This window comes from Ambystoma mexicanum, chromosome 3q (assembly GCF_040938575.1).
Source record: "Ambystoma mexicanum isolate Mex_15411 chromosome 3q, UKY_AmexF1_1, whole genome shotgun sequence".
NCBI classification, from domain to species: Eukaryota; Metazoa; Chordata; class Amphibia; order Caudata; family Ambystomatidae; genus Ambystoma; species Ambystoma mexicanum.
In genome coordinates this window covers 139,560,364-139,577,605 of record NC_090926.1, presented here as the reverse complement: position 1 = coordinate 139,577,605, position 17,242 = coordinate 139,560,364, and the positions used below count along the sequence as shown (strand labels likewise).

Below are 17,242 nucleotides of genomic sequence, written 5' to 3'. Positions count from 1 at the left end.
GATTGGAAGTTATAACTTTTTATTTGCCACTATTTGCAGTTTTAAAACGTGAGTCGCCATCCACTCATGCCACTCCTCGTGCCCCTCTCGGAAATACTTGTGGTGTGCCCTACGCACACCCCCTACAAAATACTTCTGGCGTGCTCTATAGGTGACTGACGGAACCCGCAGGTACAGCCGCATAAGTGAGAACCCCAGGTCGGCAAGAGACCTCCTTCTGTTTCAAGAGCCAGAATGAAATATATGGTTCTATAGTCACTACACACTTTTAAGTCCCAGAAACGCTAGTTCCCTGAGGCACCCTGAGGGCGGTATGGCACAGACAGTGTGCTTAGTTCACAGTCCCTCTGCAGTGGCACAGGGGCCGGTGTGTTCGTGCTGTCAGGAGGTCTGAGAGGGGATTGTCTCCTCCTCAGTCTGTCCATCAGTCAGTAATGCCATGACCAAGTCATCCTAGCTATAATGAGGTTTTAGCCGGTTGGCGTGAAAGACCCTGCACATCTGTTTAGGTCCTTTCACGTCAATGAGATAGTTCACCTCACTGACCTTTTCCAGCACACAGTACAACCCAGTCCACTTGCCCTGAAGGGCACTGGGTTTGACAGGCTCCATAATCCACACTTTGTTTTCAAGTTGATAAAAATAATTATTTTGACAAATGCCTCCACATGGGTTACACTGTATCTCGTGCATATTTTGAAAAAGTAGGTTCATTCTTGCAGTGGACTTTCCAGAAAATGATGCCTGAAGTATTAGTGGTTCACTACAGGGGTCTGATGTGTGCAGGAGGGCCCTAGAGAGTTTTAAGGAACTTGCTGTTGACTCTGGAATGCCTTTGGCGGACGACAAGACAGTTGGTCCAGCTCAGGTCAGTTCATTCCACAAATAGAAATTGACTCTCTAAAAGGGGAACGTTGAATACCTACAAATAAAGTAGAGGATTTATTAGCAACAATAAGCACCCTAAAAGGAAGAGGTAAAGCAACCGTGAGAGAAATTCAATCTTTAGCAGATAAACGTAATTTTGCATCCAGGACAATGCCACAAGTGCATGTCTTCCAAAGAAACTTGGAGCTAAAAATAAAAGGGACATCAAAGAGACATCACCAATAAGACTAGGTAGGAATGTAAAAAACGACCTGGAAATATGGGAAGAATGTTTGTGGGATTTTAAGACGACACAGTAATTTGGCGGACACCAATGAACCGTGAGAGCAAGAGAACATTAATACAGATGCAGCAGGTAGCAATGGCTTTAAAATTATCTTGCGCAATAAGTGGTGTGCAGGGCCATCGCCCAACCCTGGCACACACAAAGCTGGACCAGCAATATATTACGTTGTTGGAAATATTCCCCATATGTATTGCCTTTTGCTTGTAGGGTACAGAACCGAAGAATACATAATTGGCCGTTTGGCCAGATAATATGGCTGTGGTCCAGGAAATAAATAAAGGGTTCACATCATGCCAGCTGCTGCTCGAGGTACTGAGAACAATAGCGAAAGCTGCATTAAAACACAACATTGTGGTAAAAGCCAGGCCTACCGCCGGCAAAGTGAATGCCGCCGCTGATGCATTATCTTGTTTGCAGTTGACAGCATTCAGGTCCTGGAGACCGCAGGCAGAGCGAGAGATGGCGGGGGTGCCAGAAGAAGCATGGAAGGTTTGGGGGGGGACTCGTGAAAAAAGGATTTTTAGCACACCAGAACGCACCCAATGCAATACAGTGAGTGCTTGCAAGGGTTCAGTAAAATATTACAATTCAGAAATGTTAAAGACATTAATAAAGATCAGGTGAATGAATTTGTGGGATGGGCTTTTAAACAGAACACAATGAAATCATGGGCAGTATCGCACAGGGCAGCAATAGCTTATTTTGCCAAATTAACAGGGGTCGGGAGGTGGTGTCAAAGGATCAACTGGACTAATAGTACATTAACAAACTGTGCGCTCAGGGGATGAGCCAGAACAAAAGGAACAAAAGCAGATACAAAGCGAACCTTTGAACTTTGGGAAATTGGTGAGATTCTTAGATGTTTTGCCTGACATATGAACGGAGGATAATAGCACGTGGGCATTGTGCTGGTCTTGGAAGCAAGACCACGCAGAGCAACAGGGGTTCGAATCCCGGATCCGCACGTAGAAACCGAACTCGGGTATGGTATTAGGCGAGTTATAAAAAAAACAATAACATTAATACGTAGCAGTGACAGTGAGGCAGCCCTATTCAGGGCAGCATTTGCCCTGACTTACTTTGGGGCTTTCAAAGTAAATGAAATTATAGCAAAAAACACAGCGACCGATAATGATTTAGGAGAAAGCATGTCTATTTTATTAAAAATCCGAAACTGATCAATTAGGAAAGGGAAGAATAAGCAACCTATATTGCCCAGATGATCACAGGCACTGCCCAATATGTAGAACTAGGCTATTTCTACAGTTACGCCCCAAAATGGGGAAAATGATACACAAGGATGGCAGGCCCCTAAGTAACTAGATAGATTTCAGTTTCAAGCATTTTTTTTAAAAAGCAACTAACAGAGTGGGATGGGTTCCAGCAGAATTTGGGACCCATTAATTTCGCCTAGGTGCAGGCCAGCAGGGACTTCCGCTTGAATGGGGGGTTTGGGACCTAAAAAAGTTAGGAAAATTGGCTGTTGGAGATCTGAGAATTGCAAGAGACATGTAAGCGAGGAGCTGCCCCAATGCCCATATTGTTTTGGGCAGGTAATGGCCCCTTCACGTCTGCATGGGTGCAGGTCACTCGTCTGTGTCCTGACACTCAGCAAGGCCTTCATTTCCCAAAAATAATCACCGCCTGGTGGGGGATGCCTGGCATGTTATGGGAAGAACTGCACGACAGACTGGCGGACTGGATCGGGTTCGGGGATCCTCCTGAATTTATAATAATACACCTAGGCGGTAATGATTTACCGCAATTGGGGAGGTAGCAGTTATTGCCAGAAATGTGTACATCACTTAGAAGTGTACCCCAATACTAGACGGGCACTGAAATGTTAGTGCCAGAAGGAGTGCCCAGGAGACATTGGAGGAGGGCTACATCCAATAATGCAGTACACTTGCCTATGAGGAAATTGAAGAAAGCTCTCGAAAGCTTTTGCAGGAATGTCAGGCGGAGTTGAGTTAGACATGGAGGAATATCACTAAAGAACCCAGAGTTGTTTCACCAGGATAGCGTAGCGTTCACGTGTCAATAAGGGGCATGGAAGTATTCACGAGGGACATTTTTGGGATCCTATCAGAAAGGGGTTCATTGGGGGGGAAGATGAGCTGTTGTAGACCCACTCAGGTGTGGCGGCACGGGTCATGTTCAAGGATGCCAATTGGGAATGGCACTGCTCAACACCTGACCGCAAGATGCCTAAAAGCACATTCTGACTCTTCCAATTTGGTTGATTGTTGTATATAAAAATCCCACGGCCAATTTTATCCACCTTATTCTATACTGTGCATGTATTTTATTATGCAGGGTTCTGGTTATTTTTTTTCTTACTATTTACGTTGTGTTTTTATTTGCAGGCACCGCACTATTATCCCGAATCATGAAATTGTTTGCATGGTTCCAAGTGACTTTGCACTGGCGAATGTATCGGCACTGCAAAGTCACTGTGAACCGTGCAAACAATTCCATGAGCCGGGCCCTCTACTCTCTAGGTGTTGATGAAAAAGAGTCCATACGAAACTACAAATGATGAGAAAATGTCATTTCGAACCTCTACTTATCCCACTCCCCACGAATGCCCCTTCTTGTTTCATATTCAAAGACCGAGGCTTTGCTGCGGCGCTTTTACCTCCAATGGACACTTTGGCTGGTGTATGCGCCCTTTTCCCCCTATCGCGCAAAATGCTGCATTTGCTCCGCGCAGTGAGGGTAGAAGGCATGCAGGCATCCGGGGCCCAGCGAAAAGAGCTCCCGGCCGCTACTTCCCAAATTCGGCAATACATTAAAGAATTCTGGCGCCGCCTGGGGATATCCAGTCACGCGTCCATGGCACCCCAGTCAGTCCCTCTGCGGGGTACCACAAAGCAAGTGATGCCAGCATCGGTGCCCTGCAGGTGGCAGAAGCCAGTGGGCATGCTTAAATCCGCGCATAAGGCCGCGTGCATGCCCAGCTTTCATACCTGGCACTGCGGGGCAGCGGCCCGCAATGAGTCGTATACTTATATATATGTATATATATATATCAACGAATGCATTTAGTTGCTGAGAGCGCCACCGTGTCCCCTTCTAGAAGCTTTAAGGCACTGTAAAAAATAAAAAAATAAAAGAGAAATTCCGCAAATAAAGACAGAGATAGATGAGGGTTGTATGAATGCCTATGTCCGTTGCCTAGTTGGTAACATAGCAATGCACCCACGTGTGTGTATGCACTATGCATACATGTAACACTCATAAACGTATCATGCTAATGATGTGCGTTGTCTGCCATTGACAGGTCTGTAAAAGATACACTTAATTTACAAATACGCGATATTTCAGGTTGTGGTTGTGCACTTTCAACAAAATAGAAATAACGCGATAGATAAGTGGGCGGCAGCTCTTACCCGGGCTACAGTCCATGGCCCCCTGCACGCCCGGCGCTGGGCCGCCCGTTGTCGGCAGGGCTGTCTTCTGTGGAGGGTTGGCGTCGGTGAGGAGGGCAGATGCAGGCACCCGCGGCGTCGCTCTGCGGCTCGCTCAGGTGACCGGACGCCACTGCGGAAGCGGGCGCAGAGCCCGGCGCTCCCTCAGCTCAGTCTCCTGCGTGCCAGGTGTCGCAGTGCTCCCACGCGCGAGCGCACCGGCGCGTAGCTTCTGCAGCGAAGGACGGCGCGCGTAATAATCCTGCGTGCTCCGCGGCCAAGGCGCTCGCTGCATGTGGCGTGTGCTACGCCGAGGCGGCCCGCTGTGCGCATATATACACGGGTGTGGCGGCGGAGGATGCGCTGCCTCCCATCCCGGGCGCCAGGAGGCAGTGCGCGCGGCGGCGGCGGCCCTGGCGCAGGTTGCAGTATCAGCCCGCTCGTGGCGGCGGCATGTGACCGCCTGGCCCACTGACACACATTTCACACGGGAGCGATGAGCTCAGCTTGCACAGGCACATGTGCAGGGGGGAGGGGCGGGCGGCCGCGAGTAAATACAGGGCCGCCCGCCGCGCCGCTCGCGGCCAGGAAATGCGAGGAGCGCTTCTCACTGCGGGGCTGCGCCGGCTGCAGCTTAGTTATTATGCGCCCCACATCCAGTATCACACACCGATGGCTGTCAGTCAGCCCCCCCTCTGTCCCAGGCTATGGTCGTGTTAGCAATCTCTGAATGAAGCTGATGTTATGTAGCAGAGAGGAGGGGGAAGCTCCAGCCCCCCCCCGCCTTCCTCCGCTCTTCTGTTATGTGATGTTACCGAGAGCTTAGCATGACCTATTTACACTGCAGGCCATCCATGACAACGCAAAACTCCCATCGGGAAGCGAAGTCCATTCTGACCCGCTCTCCGAAATACTGCACTGCCCTTAATACGGCTGTGCAACAAGCCCCCCCCACCCCCCGCAACCATTTGCTCCCCCATCATTCTTTTTTGTGAGGTACCACTTTAAGGATCCATGCATGTCAACAGGGCAGTTTCCAGCTAATTTATTTCCTAGGGCAAAGCCCTGGAATGCACCCCTTCCCCCTACACCTGGGACACGTCACTTACAAACTACACCTCTATGTGGGGTGACAGAACCACTCCCCAGGATGCACGGCTATCACTGTGATTCCCCCAAATATGGACGGGCACCTATCAAGGGTGAACCTATGCTAACATTTCAGGGGGGTGGAGGGGTGGATAACCTTTCAAATGCTGGGAGAGGCTCTAACTTCAGAAACTGTAGGGGAGGGACAAACTTACTTGTGTGGGAGCATCTAACTTTTGTACACATTCTAATGGGTCTATTCTAGTGCAGCGTCCATGTTACAAGCAGTTAACCCACTCCTTCATGTCTGAAACCGCCCACTTAAGAACTGTTGTGAGAATGAACTGTCTACTGTCCCCCTACCCTTCCAGTCACTCCCCTGACATGCAAGTACTAACCCCTAACGGGAGTTCAGTTGGCTGAAAAGGTATGCACAGGAATGCAGGTGCAAACAATGAAAGATTTTACATTAGTAATTGCCGGACATTTCTTAACTGTGCAGTCGCCGCCACCATTTATTGGCTGAGCAGGGGGCCGCAAGGAAAGGCAGAGGCAGGCATAACACCAATTTGGGAAAATGATGGCCACATTTATTTATACACAGCAAAACACAACCCACAAACGTAACCCGTTGATAGCATAAGATGGCAACAACACAAACAAACAAAGATGGCCACCCCCTGGCGCACCCAGCCATCCCCGGCCTGGCACCCTGCACTATCGATGTGCTTCGAGAAGGGCAGGGCGCAGGCAGGGTGACCTGAAGGAAGCGACCCTCAGACGGGTCTTACCTATGTGGGCTGAGCAGGGGGCAACGGCCAAAGGCAGAAGAATGCTTAACACCAGTTTGGGAAAATGATGGCTACATTTATTCATGCACAGCAAAACACAACCCAGAACTGTGATCTGTTAGTAGCACAACATGGCAACAACACAAATATATCATCATTTACATTTTTTGACAGGTGGTCCATTCTGTCCCTTCCCCCCACCCCCCGGGCGGTGTATGGCGGTGATGTGCCACCCTGGCCTCCCCACCATGCCCTCTTTGGGACGGTACCAGGAGGCCCCATACCTCAAACCTATACCAACTGCATTGGCCCCCAAGACCTTTACTGGCCCAAAACCCCCTAGTGAGAGGCAGCGACCCACACCACTGACTTATCTCGGGCACCGGGCCCCCTGGAGGGGAAAATTACTGTGCACTTGGGCCCCTTGGAGGGGAAAATTACTGTGCACTTGGACCTCCACCACCTTCCACAGGCACACGACACCGGTTCAGGGCACTCCCGCCATTCCAAATTGTGAGAATAAAGGCCACAAAGTTCTTGCACAAATGTTAATTTCCTTGCTCGGACAGGTGCACCACATCCTAGTGAAAGTATGCCACTCCTCTTACCATTCCATTTACCACAGTCCTGAATTGCCCGTGGTAGGATGCCAACCCTGGGGGTGCATTTAAAGGCCCCAAACAGAAGTCCCTTTCACCTGAACAGCAGCATTTAAACACTGCAACCAAAAATGGCCTTGCTTTACTTGTATTTCACATAATTGGCAAGAATGTCAACACTGCAACCGAAAAGGGCCTTGCTTTACTTTCCCTGTCACATGAATGGAAAGAAGTTATACACTGCAATCAATAACGGCCTGGCTTTTGATTTTAGTTAGCACGAGTGGCAAGAATTTAAACACTCCCACCAAAAAAACGGCCAGCTTTTTCTTTTGGTTCATGTAAAATGAAAGAACTGTGGGGAACGGGGCCTACCCATCATTATCAATGGATCAGCAGCAATGTCAATTCACACAAGGAGGATTTGTACACATTAAAAGCAAAAACGGCCTGCACATGAAACGGTTTTAAAAAGCCACAATGAAAAAAGAGATCACTGCTCACACAGAAAATGTCAGGGAAACATGATGTGGGGGATGACCAAAGCAAATGTATATTACGTTTCACCCACAAAACTCCTGTAACCTATGAAGGGACACAACGTCAGGAAAAAACGGTTCTGGCTGAGGCAGGAACTTCACAATGAAAGCCCCACTTCCAGCTGCATATCACACATATCCTCTCACAACCCTGCAATAAAATGTGATGCTGCTGCGAGGTGTCATAATTCCTTGTTCTGCAGACGCAGACATGACGGCAAGAATGCAGGGATTTCAAAGAAGGCAATCCTTGGCTAAAGCATGACGAAAAGGTCAGAGTTCTTATAGCACCCACTTCAAAGAGAAAACTGCCAATTTCAAAGGGCCTCAGAAAAAAACTCTGGTCACAGGCGAGCCCCGGGAGACAGATGGCTGTTGGGGATGAAGCGGCCCTCCCATATGTTGAACAAGACACTCCCAATTAATATTAAAAGACTATTTCGTTTTAGGCATTTTGCGCAGCCATCAGACTAAGGATTGATTTCCATTTAATGTCATTTTTCATGTCATTTCCAGGCAGTTTTAAGGATATACATTGCATTTACCTGGGACTTTGGGCCTGTGCCAATTATGAGATTTGATGAAAAGGTGGACATTGAAATTAGGAATATTCTTGATGATTTACATATTTATAATTGTTGCACATTATATGAAAATGACAAAAATGTGCCACATGGCCATGCTACATCGTACAGATTTGGTGACTGGCTTATCTAATTCCCCATGATTAACGAAAACCGAATATTTGTTTCATATGGCAGTGGCTTGTACAATTTTGAAGTTATAATATATAACTTGTTTTTTCCAAAAAGTGGTAAGGGGAACAAGAGGAGGATGACAAATCCTCCCCTGAACCAAATTCTGACAGGGTGCGGATAGAGGGATGGTAACTGTCCAATCGGAGCAGCAGGGATAATTTCAGGGTACTTCCCCTAGATTGAAAAATTAGTGATGTAATTTCTGCTATATAAGGGGGACTGTACTAGGACTTGACACACACAAAAACCTGGGAGACAGGAGAAAGAGGACAGAGAGAAGGCTGCTGAACCTTACCATCTTTGAGAGTGCATTGACCAGACCCCTTGCCCTATCTGTCCAGAGTGTCTTGAGATCCAGCTGGCTTTCCTGAATCCTAAACCAAGGCTTGCTTTGTAAGTAGCGTATAACCCCAGCCCTAAATTGCATAAGCCCTTCATTTTTGTAGCAGTGAATCCAATGTCCCCATTGAAAACCTCAAATTGCCAATGTAATTCAGTCATCTCTCCATAATAATCTCTTGTTTGCCTGTGTATGTTAGCATATCTCCTTTGAAAAACCTCTCAGTTGTCTGTGTAAATCCTTAGTATTTTTTTAAGTAAATCAATTAATTCCCCCATTGAAATTCACGGTTCAAGATTGTTGCAATTTGAAATCAACCACCTTGTGCTTGGTGTTTTTATTTAATTGTTATAGTCATTAAAGTGTTGCCTCAAAAGAATTATTCTCCTAATAACTAAAAACTGGATTTGTCTGTGTATTGTGTGCATTTCCAAACAAATTCCTATTCGCATCTCTCCTATTAAACCCAAACAGTTGTTCTCATTGTGAGCAATCCCTTTTGCCTAGAAGTCTACCTGTTATGTGCCTCTGTCCTTGTCACTGAAAACCAATTTTCCCATTGTAAGCTAAACCCCTTCCCTGAGCTGCCTGTCATTGTAAGTCCCAATGTAAATGAATTTCCATTTGCCACTGTAATTTCTTTTTGCATTTCCATTTGCCACTGTATATTTCCCTTTGCATTTGCTTTCTCCCAAAACCGATTTCCCGCTTCATTTCTAGTTTGCCCTGGTGTGCTGATTAGTATTCTCAAAAATCTTTCCCTACCTCCTAAGTGTAAGCAATACAAATTTCCTTCTATTCTGTCCCCTAGCAGTTGTGAGAAATAACCAAAACCCATTCTTCCCTTTTGCTCCAAAAACGGGTTTTCCCTTTCTTTGCTGGCTTCCCATCTTGTGGTGGTGGGCTTTACCCCAAAACCGATTTTCACTCTATATTCTTACTCCTTGCCACTGCCTTCCATTCAAAAGAATCAAGTCTAAATTCATGTTTGGGGGTGAGTGTTGCAGGTGGGAGTGGGTAACTGTAGGGGCTATCACTTTGTCGTGAATTGTTCTTTTTCTGTTTTTCCATTAAAAGTCTGAATTAACTGTAATAGCAAATCTTAATATGTTTGATTTGTAGAGATTAATGCATTTTGTGTTTCCACAACTTTGGTGGCTGCTGTATTTTGATTATACTCGTTTACATTGAATAATAAATTAATAAATACCTTATTGATACCCACTGGCCTGGTTCCTAGTCCATTGTGACATAGGGTGTTTGTGGAAGTTATGTGCGAGACGGGTTGTAGGCCTACTCAAAAGAATCTGTAGAATATTAAAAATCAAAATCGCTTTATTGTGTGCCACATCCATTGTAGCGGAAGGAGTTCCCTAGTTGGCGTGTGCCGTGTACTAAAACGGTGACAACCCAGGCTAGTCCATTATTCAGTTTCCTTGACGAAATGTTCAAGGGGCGCGCAGACCCGGCCGATCCCCTCTTAGTCCGTGGTATGATCTGTGACCATGCTATGATTGCCTGGAGACAAAACCTGCACATCCTGGAGAAGATTGACACCAACCCTCCCCTCAGCTCTCTTCCAAGTCATTGCCCCCTATGTGCTGAAAGACCAGATCACGGTCCGGCAATCCGCACCTTGCTTTCTCCTTTGCCAAAACACCCTGCACCTGGTGTAGATGCAATCCCCTTACACCAATCCAGCACACAGTGATCCCTGGACATCTCAGCAGACCTGGACGCGCCCTCATCATCCATTCCAACCTCTTGATGAACGAGTGTCCAATGATCATTACCATTCTTCCCGGTGACATCCTCTATGGTGACAAGAAACACAATATGAGATACACAGACACATATAAACTGACAAATACTTCTCCGGACTGGCGCATGCAAAGTGCCCATAACCCCACCAGCCCCCGCATTTTCAGCCGACTGCATTCATCCTTCTTTCTGCTCAACATGACAAGTGTGGCCAAATGTAGTCCTTAAATGCATTTGACTTCCATCGCCCCAGCTTCATAATTTGCTCCGTTTCCAAATCGATGCCTGCGGCGTATCCGTAATGAGTGTGTGGTGCACCCTGACCCATTCAGGCCTGCTACTGAGAGAGCCCTCTCAAATATTTTCCTAAATTGGAAGCTGGACAGGCTGGGTTCACCTTGGTGGAGAAACAAGGGCTCCAAAACCTCGCCCCTTATTGCAAGCAGGTCTGTCAAAGTCCGGACAGGAAGCAGTCCTCTGGAGTCGACGGAGAGCAGGGAGCAGTAGGACTGGTGACAGGTTCAACGAGGGGTAGGAAGCCAATGCTCCCTCCCTCCTCGGGCCACCCGTTAAATGGCCGTTTTCCAGGAGCTGGCTCCACTCTTCGCCCCGCCAATCCAGCGAAAAATGGCCAGCCCACCCCAACAGCCATCCCCTGCCTGGCACCCTGCGCCATCGATGTGCACCAAGAGGGTCGGGGGTGGGCGGGAGGACCCGAAGGAGGGATCAGGGCCGCAATGGCGCAACGGCGTTGCCAGCCCCGACCCAACCCATTCCCCCCTCCAGTCAGAGGGGTCTTATCTATGCTGTCTGTGTCTTGTTCTGTGCGACTACGGCTCTGGAAGTCAGCCAGGTCAGGTCAACTTAGCCCAAAATTTCATGGAGCGGGGGAAAGCCTGATCTGCCTAATGGTTGTTGTGCCACTGGCACATATGTGTATTTGTTTTATTTAAAATAAAAACAATGCATAAGCCCTCTGTGTGCGCATAGATATAGACAGGCACACCAGCAGCGCCCCTTCTGTTTGAAATGAGCTGGTAAAAAAAGGACCAAAAACTTTAAAATATATAAGCAAGGAAGTATTCACACGCTGAATTGTGTATCCTCTCTTGTGTTTGCAGTGTTGTACTGTCCCCAAATAAAGCTGTGGTTTACATGTGAACTTGCTGAACAAAGGATGCATTTACAATGTAGATTCTCCCAGTCTGTCCTCTCATAGTCCTGCCAAAAAGGTACTGTTGCTGCTATCCTGGAATCTTGTAACCTTACGCAGGCATGCTCCATATGTGAGAAAAAACTTGATATTTTACAAAACAAACACTTTTTGGTCTGTCAAATAAGAGCACATGAAAGTAAAATACAGTTTAAAACTTTTTCTGTGTGACAATTTAATTCTCTTGAAAGAAGGCGTACATTTTGGCATCTAACTGCTGTTTAGTGTGTGCTTTCAGCATAAAAATGCGCCTTGTTAAGAACGCCTCCTGAAAAGCAATGGCTCCTTAAATGGGCTTTTACTTGTAAATAGTCCCACTTTAAATGCTCTGTCAGTACAAAGAAAGTGGTAAGCATCAAAGTGCTTGTGAAGCTCTGGTGAGGCCTGCTCAACAGGTACTGCTCAGAGGCTGGACTGGTGTGGGGAGGGGACGTGTCTCGATTGGGGGTTGTGAGATGACAGCACGGCCTTACCTGGGACTGCACAACTTTAGTTGTTCTACAGACAGCCGCATAAAAACAAACATTTCACGTGTGGGATGGTGGCCAGTGGCAGCTGCCTGGGGGTGGGGGTGTGGGTGGGGGTTCTTCTTGTGGCCCCGTAAGCTCTGCGTCCCTGGAAGCTGCCGCTTTGACAGCCTCAAAAAATGGGCCTGAACGTCAACCTTTGAGAAGTGGCTCGAGGGTTGTCTGTGCGACTTCCAAACTCACCCATGTGCCATTCTGCCCACCATTCTCTGCTCCCTTCCCTATTGAACTTTACATATTATGTGACTGATGTCTTCCATGCTTAGCAACCGGAGTAATGTCCATATATGGTGACCTCCAATCACTGCTGCCAATGTATAGTGGGGTTACAGCATGTTGTCCAGTTCAACCACCATAGAGCCACCAGTATTAACACTTTAATAGATATAAAATGTGCAGTGGCATAACACAAAATATGCCCCCATGCAAGACCCTCTGATGTCGCCCAAGTTCCTCAAAAAAGTGCAATCCATGACACGGACACCCGGGGAGTGATAGGCCACTACTCATGAGCACAGTACATAGTGATCATGCTGCCGCTGGAGCGTGCCACACCTGGTGTAAGTTGCATGTTTTACCCAGTGCAGAAAGAGAGGTGTGGGAGTGTCACCCAAATGCACCAGCACAATGTTCATGGTGAGTGCCATTATGTGCATGCCGGTGAGAGAGGAAGATTGTGGTGCTGGGGAAGCAGGAGGCCCCTGAGGGGGCACGAGCCATGTAAACGGTTCAAGGTCAGTGACGGAAAGTGGATATTTATAGCAGAGGGGCATTAACATCTCTGACAAATGGCTGTGTCCAAGCATAGCCAAGAAGATTGGGAATTTCAAGGGGGTGGGTGGGATGGGCCATTTCTTCCCCCAAGAAAGGGTATAAAATACTGTGTTAAAGTTATGCATTTTACAAACAATTATCTGGGAAAATACATTAAAAAATCCAGTATATGGCATGCTACTAACAGTACACAGGAGCATTTTATAACATGTCCACGACATATTCCAGCAATGCATCTGTAAGCCATTTTCATGCCCTTGCGCTAGCGATATGTGTCAGCAGTGTCACTATAAATCACTTCATAGCAGTGCACCAATAATAGGATAGCAATCCAGTTTAAATCACTTTGATTTTGTGCCCACATTCTACACCAGAATTATGGTCACTGTAATGACTTTCATAAAGCTTCAGCCACAGTCTATGCTGATATATTCAGTATAAAGCAACGATGCAGTGCGCACACACACACACACTTACACATTGCAATACATAAAAAATTCACACATCCATAGACTTTTTTGTTTTACTTACCTTTGATACCGCTTCAGTTATTCTCTTTGGTCGGACCTCTGCATAGAAACCCTCTCGCCATCGTTGTGTGCTTACACAAGTATTGTAATTGGAAGTTTGGCAGCTTGGGCACACCAGGTTTTATGCGCATGTGGTGGTGGGCTGGAGGGTCCTTTCTTGCCCTGTTTCTTTGCTAGTTAGGCCGTTGCTTAGGTTGCCGGTGGTTGTGGCTGGTGCCCCGGTTTGTGACGGCTCTCTAGAGTTTCTTTCTAAGGAAATTAGGGCTGGATTCCCGTTTTCAAGGTAAGAATATCCACATTTTGTGAGAACATTTCCCCTAGGATATGGAAATCCTTCACAGTAGTCACCTTTGTTCGTTTAGAGACTGACAGGGAACAAGTTAATCATAATTATCTTTCACTAGACCACCAGACCTCCAGATGTTTTACCCTCAAGGAGCAATATCCATTCTTCATCAGAGTCGGTTTCCCTACAGAAATTCTTACAGTACAGACTAGAGCAACAATTTCATGTCTTAGCTGACGTAGGAAATGAAGGACCTCATGAAAATCAAGACCCATAGATCGTCAGGATACCATCCTCAGACTGCCGGGGTGATTAAGAGGTTTAACAAACGCTAAAGTGCATGCATCTTGAGGAAACTGGTTGCTGAAGACAGAAATATCTGGGACAATTTAATTCCATGGGCCGCATTTGCTGTAAGAAAGACTCCCCGATCCACCACAGGATTCTCTACTTTTGATTTGGCATACGGCCAGACCACACAAGATTCCCTCGATATCATGAGAGAAGAGTGAGAAGTGCCTGGGAGTCGATAAACCAGCAATGACCCCATGGTTCAAAATACTCTAAAAATACATTGAATAGGTACACAACCTGGCTCTCGTCAACAATAATGCTAAAGTGACTCCCCTATTAATGCAAGTCTAGAGGGTCACAATTCCTCCATGCCTTTCTACCTCAAACTACAAAGAGCTAGCAAAGCATATCCTGACATTTTCTCCCCAAATCCAGGAAGGGTAAGAGGGAGGCACACAAAATCCAAACACACCTGGAAGAGTGATGTAGATATAAATAATGCCATCTACGTGAAGCCAGAAAGAAGATAGGGGCGAATTGAAGAAAATGTTGGACCTGGGAGTAGTCACCTCCAATTGTCTTGCTTCCAAAACCCAACAATATATGGCACTTTTGCAACGATTTTTCAAAAATGAAATGAAATATCAAAGTGCGATGCACCCCCTGCCCTGCATTGATGAATCTGTGAAAACTGCAGGGGGTGCTAAATTAATCTCCACATTAAAATTCATGAATGGATATTGGCAGCTCCCCCTGGATGATTATGCCAAGTAGGAAACTGCGCTTTGAACAACAGTAGAACTTTTCCAATTTACGGTCCTGTTTTTGGCCTCCATGGGGCTCCCACTATGTTTAAGCATCTAATGGACTGCATCCTGGACCCTGTTGGACCTTCACTCGGGCCTACCCTGAAGACATAATTGTGTATAGCAAATCCTGCGAGGAGCATCTGAGACACCTAACGGTGGCGTGCAACCAACTGGGAAGGGCCCAATTTGCGGCCAACCCAGCAAAATGCCACATGGTCCACTAATCATGAAATATCTCACGTTTCAGGTTGGACATGGGCTGGTGCTTACCCAGCATAGTAAGGTGGCAGCCATTCAGAGTATCCAACAACTCCAAACCAAAAAGAACTTCCAGGTTTTTCTGGCGCTGGTGGAATATTACAGGTGGTTCTTTCCCGAGTTCCCAGAATTAGCAGCACCATTATTGGATAAACTAACAAAGACTCATCCCAACTGGTCAGTTTGCATCAATTCAAATTAATTACTAACCATGCCACCTTGGTATGGATGGCACGGAATGAAGACGCAAACCCACATATCAGAAGATGGAGCCTGGCCCTCCAGCCATATTCGTTCACCACAGGGCACATGGCAGAGTCTAAAGAAACCGATGTAGATTTCCTTTCATGAAACCTTCAGACAGCCAGATGTCCAAAGGAAGATGCTAACTTCAGAAAAAGTGTGGAGGTGTGTGACAGGGTCAGATAGCTGACCCTGTTGAAGTGGGATGGGTTTACCTCTCAACCTGGGGCAGGGTGTTTGCCAGAGCCAGTTCTGCCCCATAGGTGCGAGGGCCACCGTCTCTATCACCTCTCCATGTGCCTGGATACAATTGCAAAGTAGCACCTTGGATCAAGTTATACCCGCTGAACCACTCCCCTGTGGTACAGAACAAAGCACACAGCCCTCCAGTGAGAGAGCTAGCAGTGAACAGCAGGCCACTGGATCGTTGCTCACAGCAGATCATCACTCCACATGCTAATTCATTGAAGGACACAAACTGTGAAAGTCAATTTTGTTGGAGCCAGCTGCCATTGCCGGACACTGGTGGGCCCTCATTCAGAGAGAGGGAAGAGCTTAATTGGTGTTTTATGGTTTCCCTGTGCTGTAGCCCTGCCCATGGGGGAAAGAAGGCAGAGATTGACCCAGGGAACCAGCTGAAGCTGAAAACCAATAGAACGGGGTGGAGGAGGATAAAAGGGTACAGAAGGACCCAGGAAGTGTGGGTTGTTGAGGTCAAGGGAGGAGAAGGCGGATCGAGAGACCAGACAGAGGAGGACAGTAGTGTTAAGCCTTGAAGAGACTTGCAGGGAGAGTGTGCGCGTGAGGTATTGGTTGGTGAGAGAAATGAGTACTTGTCTCTGAGTGTGTGTGCATGGGGGAAAGAAGAGCGTGACTGAGGTTAAGTACAAGTGTTGGGGTAGTAAATGAGAGTGAGTGAGAAAGGCAAATGAGTAAGTGGAAGGAGGGTGACTGAGAGGAGGAGGGGGTAGTGTATTGTAGAGCGCTGTAAGAGTAGAGAGTAGTGAAAAGTAGTGGGAGGAGAGAGTAGTAGACATACATTGGAGTGACAGAAGTGAGAGAAAAAGAGGGAGAGAGAGTAGAGAGTGGGTGGAAGAGAAAGGAGGAGAATAGCAGGAAGGGAAAGAAAGTAGCTACATCCGGTGAGGAGTAGGAGGGTGTGAGAGAGAGAAGGTCCAAATGAGACGTGGGTGATTGGAAGGCAGCAATTCCTGATATCAATTTTCATGTGGGACTCCTAGGTTAAAATTAACCTCGAAGGCCACAAAGGAAATGATAAAGACAAAGGGGGTTGCAGGGGGGCGTACCTGTAGGCCCTCGTCACTATCAAGCCAGATACTAAGCAAGGGGGGTTACCAATCTCTAGTGAACTTCCTGGGATTTCAGGAAGTCTGGGCTAAGGTGGAGGGGGGTTTAACTAGTTTTCATTTTGGCACTCATGTCGCTCCTCTGTCGTGGAGTGTACATTGACTCCTCGTTCAGACATGCAACCTGTTTAAAATAGTCCTAAACACATGGCCGACTTGGACAGTTCAAGTGGGTTTTCAAATTGGGGGTATCATCGGTTGATGTTACACCAGGATTCAAAGTACATCAACAACTTAAAAACAACATTTTAGGGACACTATGTTGAAGCACCAAAGAACAGCAGCATTGTCAAAGCCAACAGTTTTAGCTTTTGGGTAAGCACAAAGACATTTGTAAGTCACTGCCATAATTGTTCCTGGCCACAACAAAGTAACAGGAGAACATGGGTGTATGACGGCAGTGCCTGCCAAATCCCTACCTAATCCCTGTAAAAGAGCCACAACTGTTGGCTTTGCCAATGGTTGTTTTGTACAGGAATC

At 47.0% G+C, this 17,242-nt stretch overlaps 1 protein-coding gene and 1 long non-coding RNA gene across 2 annotated transcripts in view; one reads left to right on the top strand and one right to left on the bottom strand.

The window, feature by feature from the left end:
• Window positions 1-5,057, bottom strand: part of LOC138582230 (nuclear receptor subfamily 1 group D member 2-like) — a 42,901-nt gene extending 37,844 nt beyond the window's left edge. Inside the window, exon 1 of the mRNA XM_069653330.1 lies at window positions 4,567-5,057. Coding sequence (XP_069509431.1) covers window positions 4,567-4,582 — 16 coding nt within the window. The 5' untranslated portion in view covers window positions 4,583-5,057. The remainder of the gene's footprint in view (window positions 1-4,566) is intronic.
• The window catches only part of LOC138582231 (uncharacterized), a 48,519-nt gene that overhangs the window by 20,318 nt on the left and 10,959 nt on the right, over window positions 1-17,242 (top strand). The window lies entirely within an intron of this gene.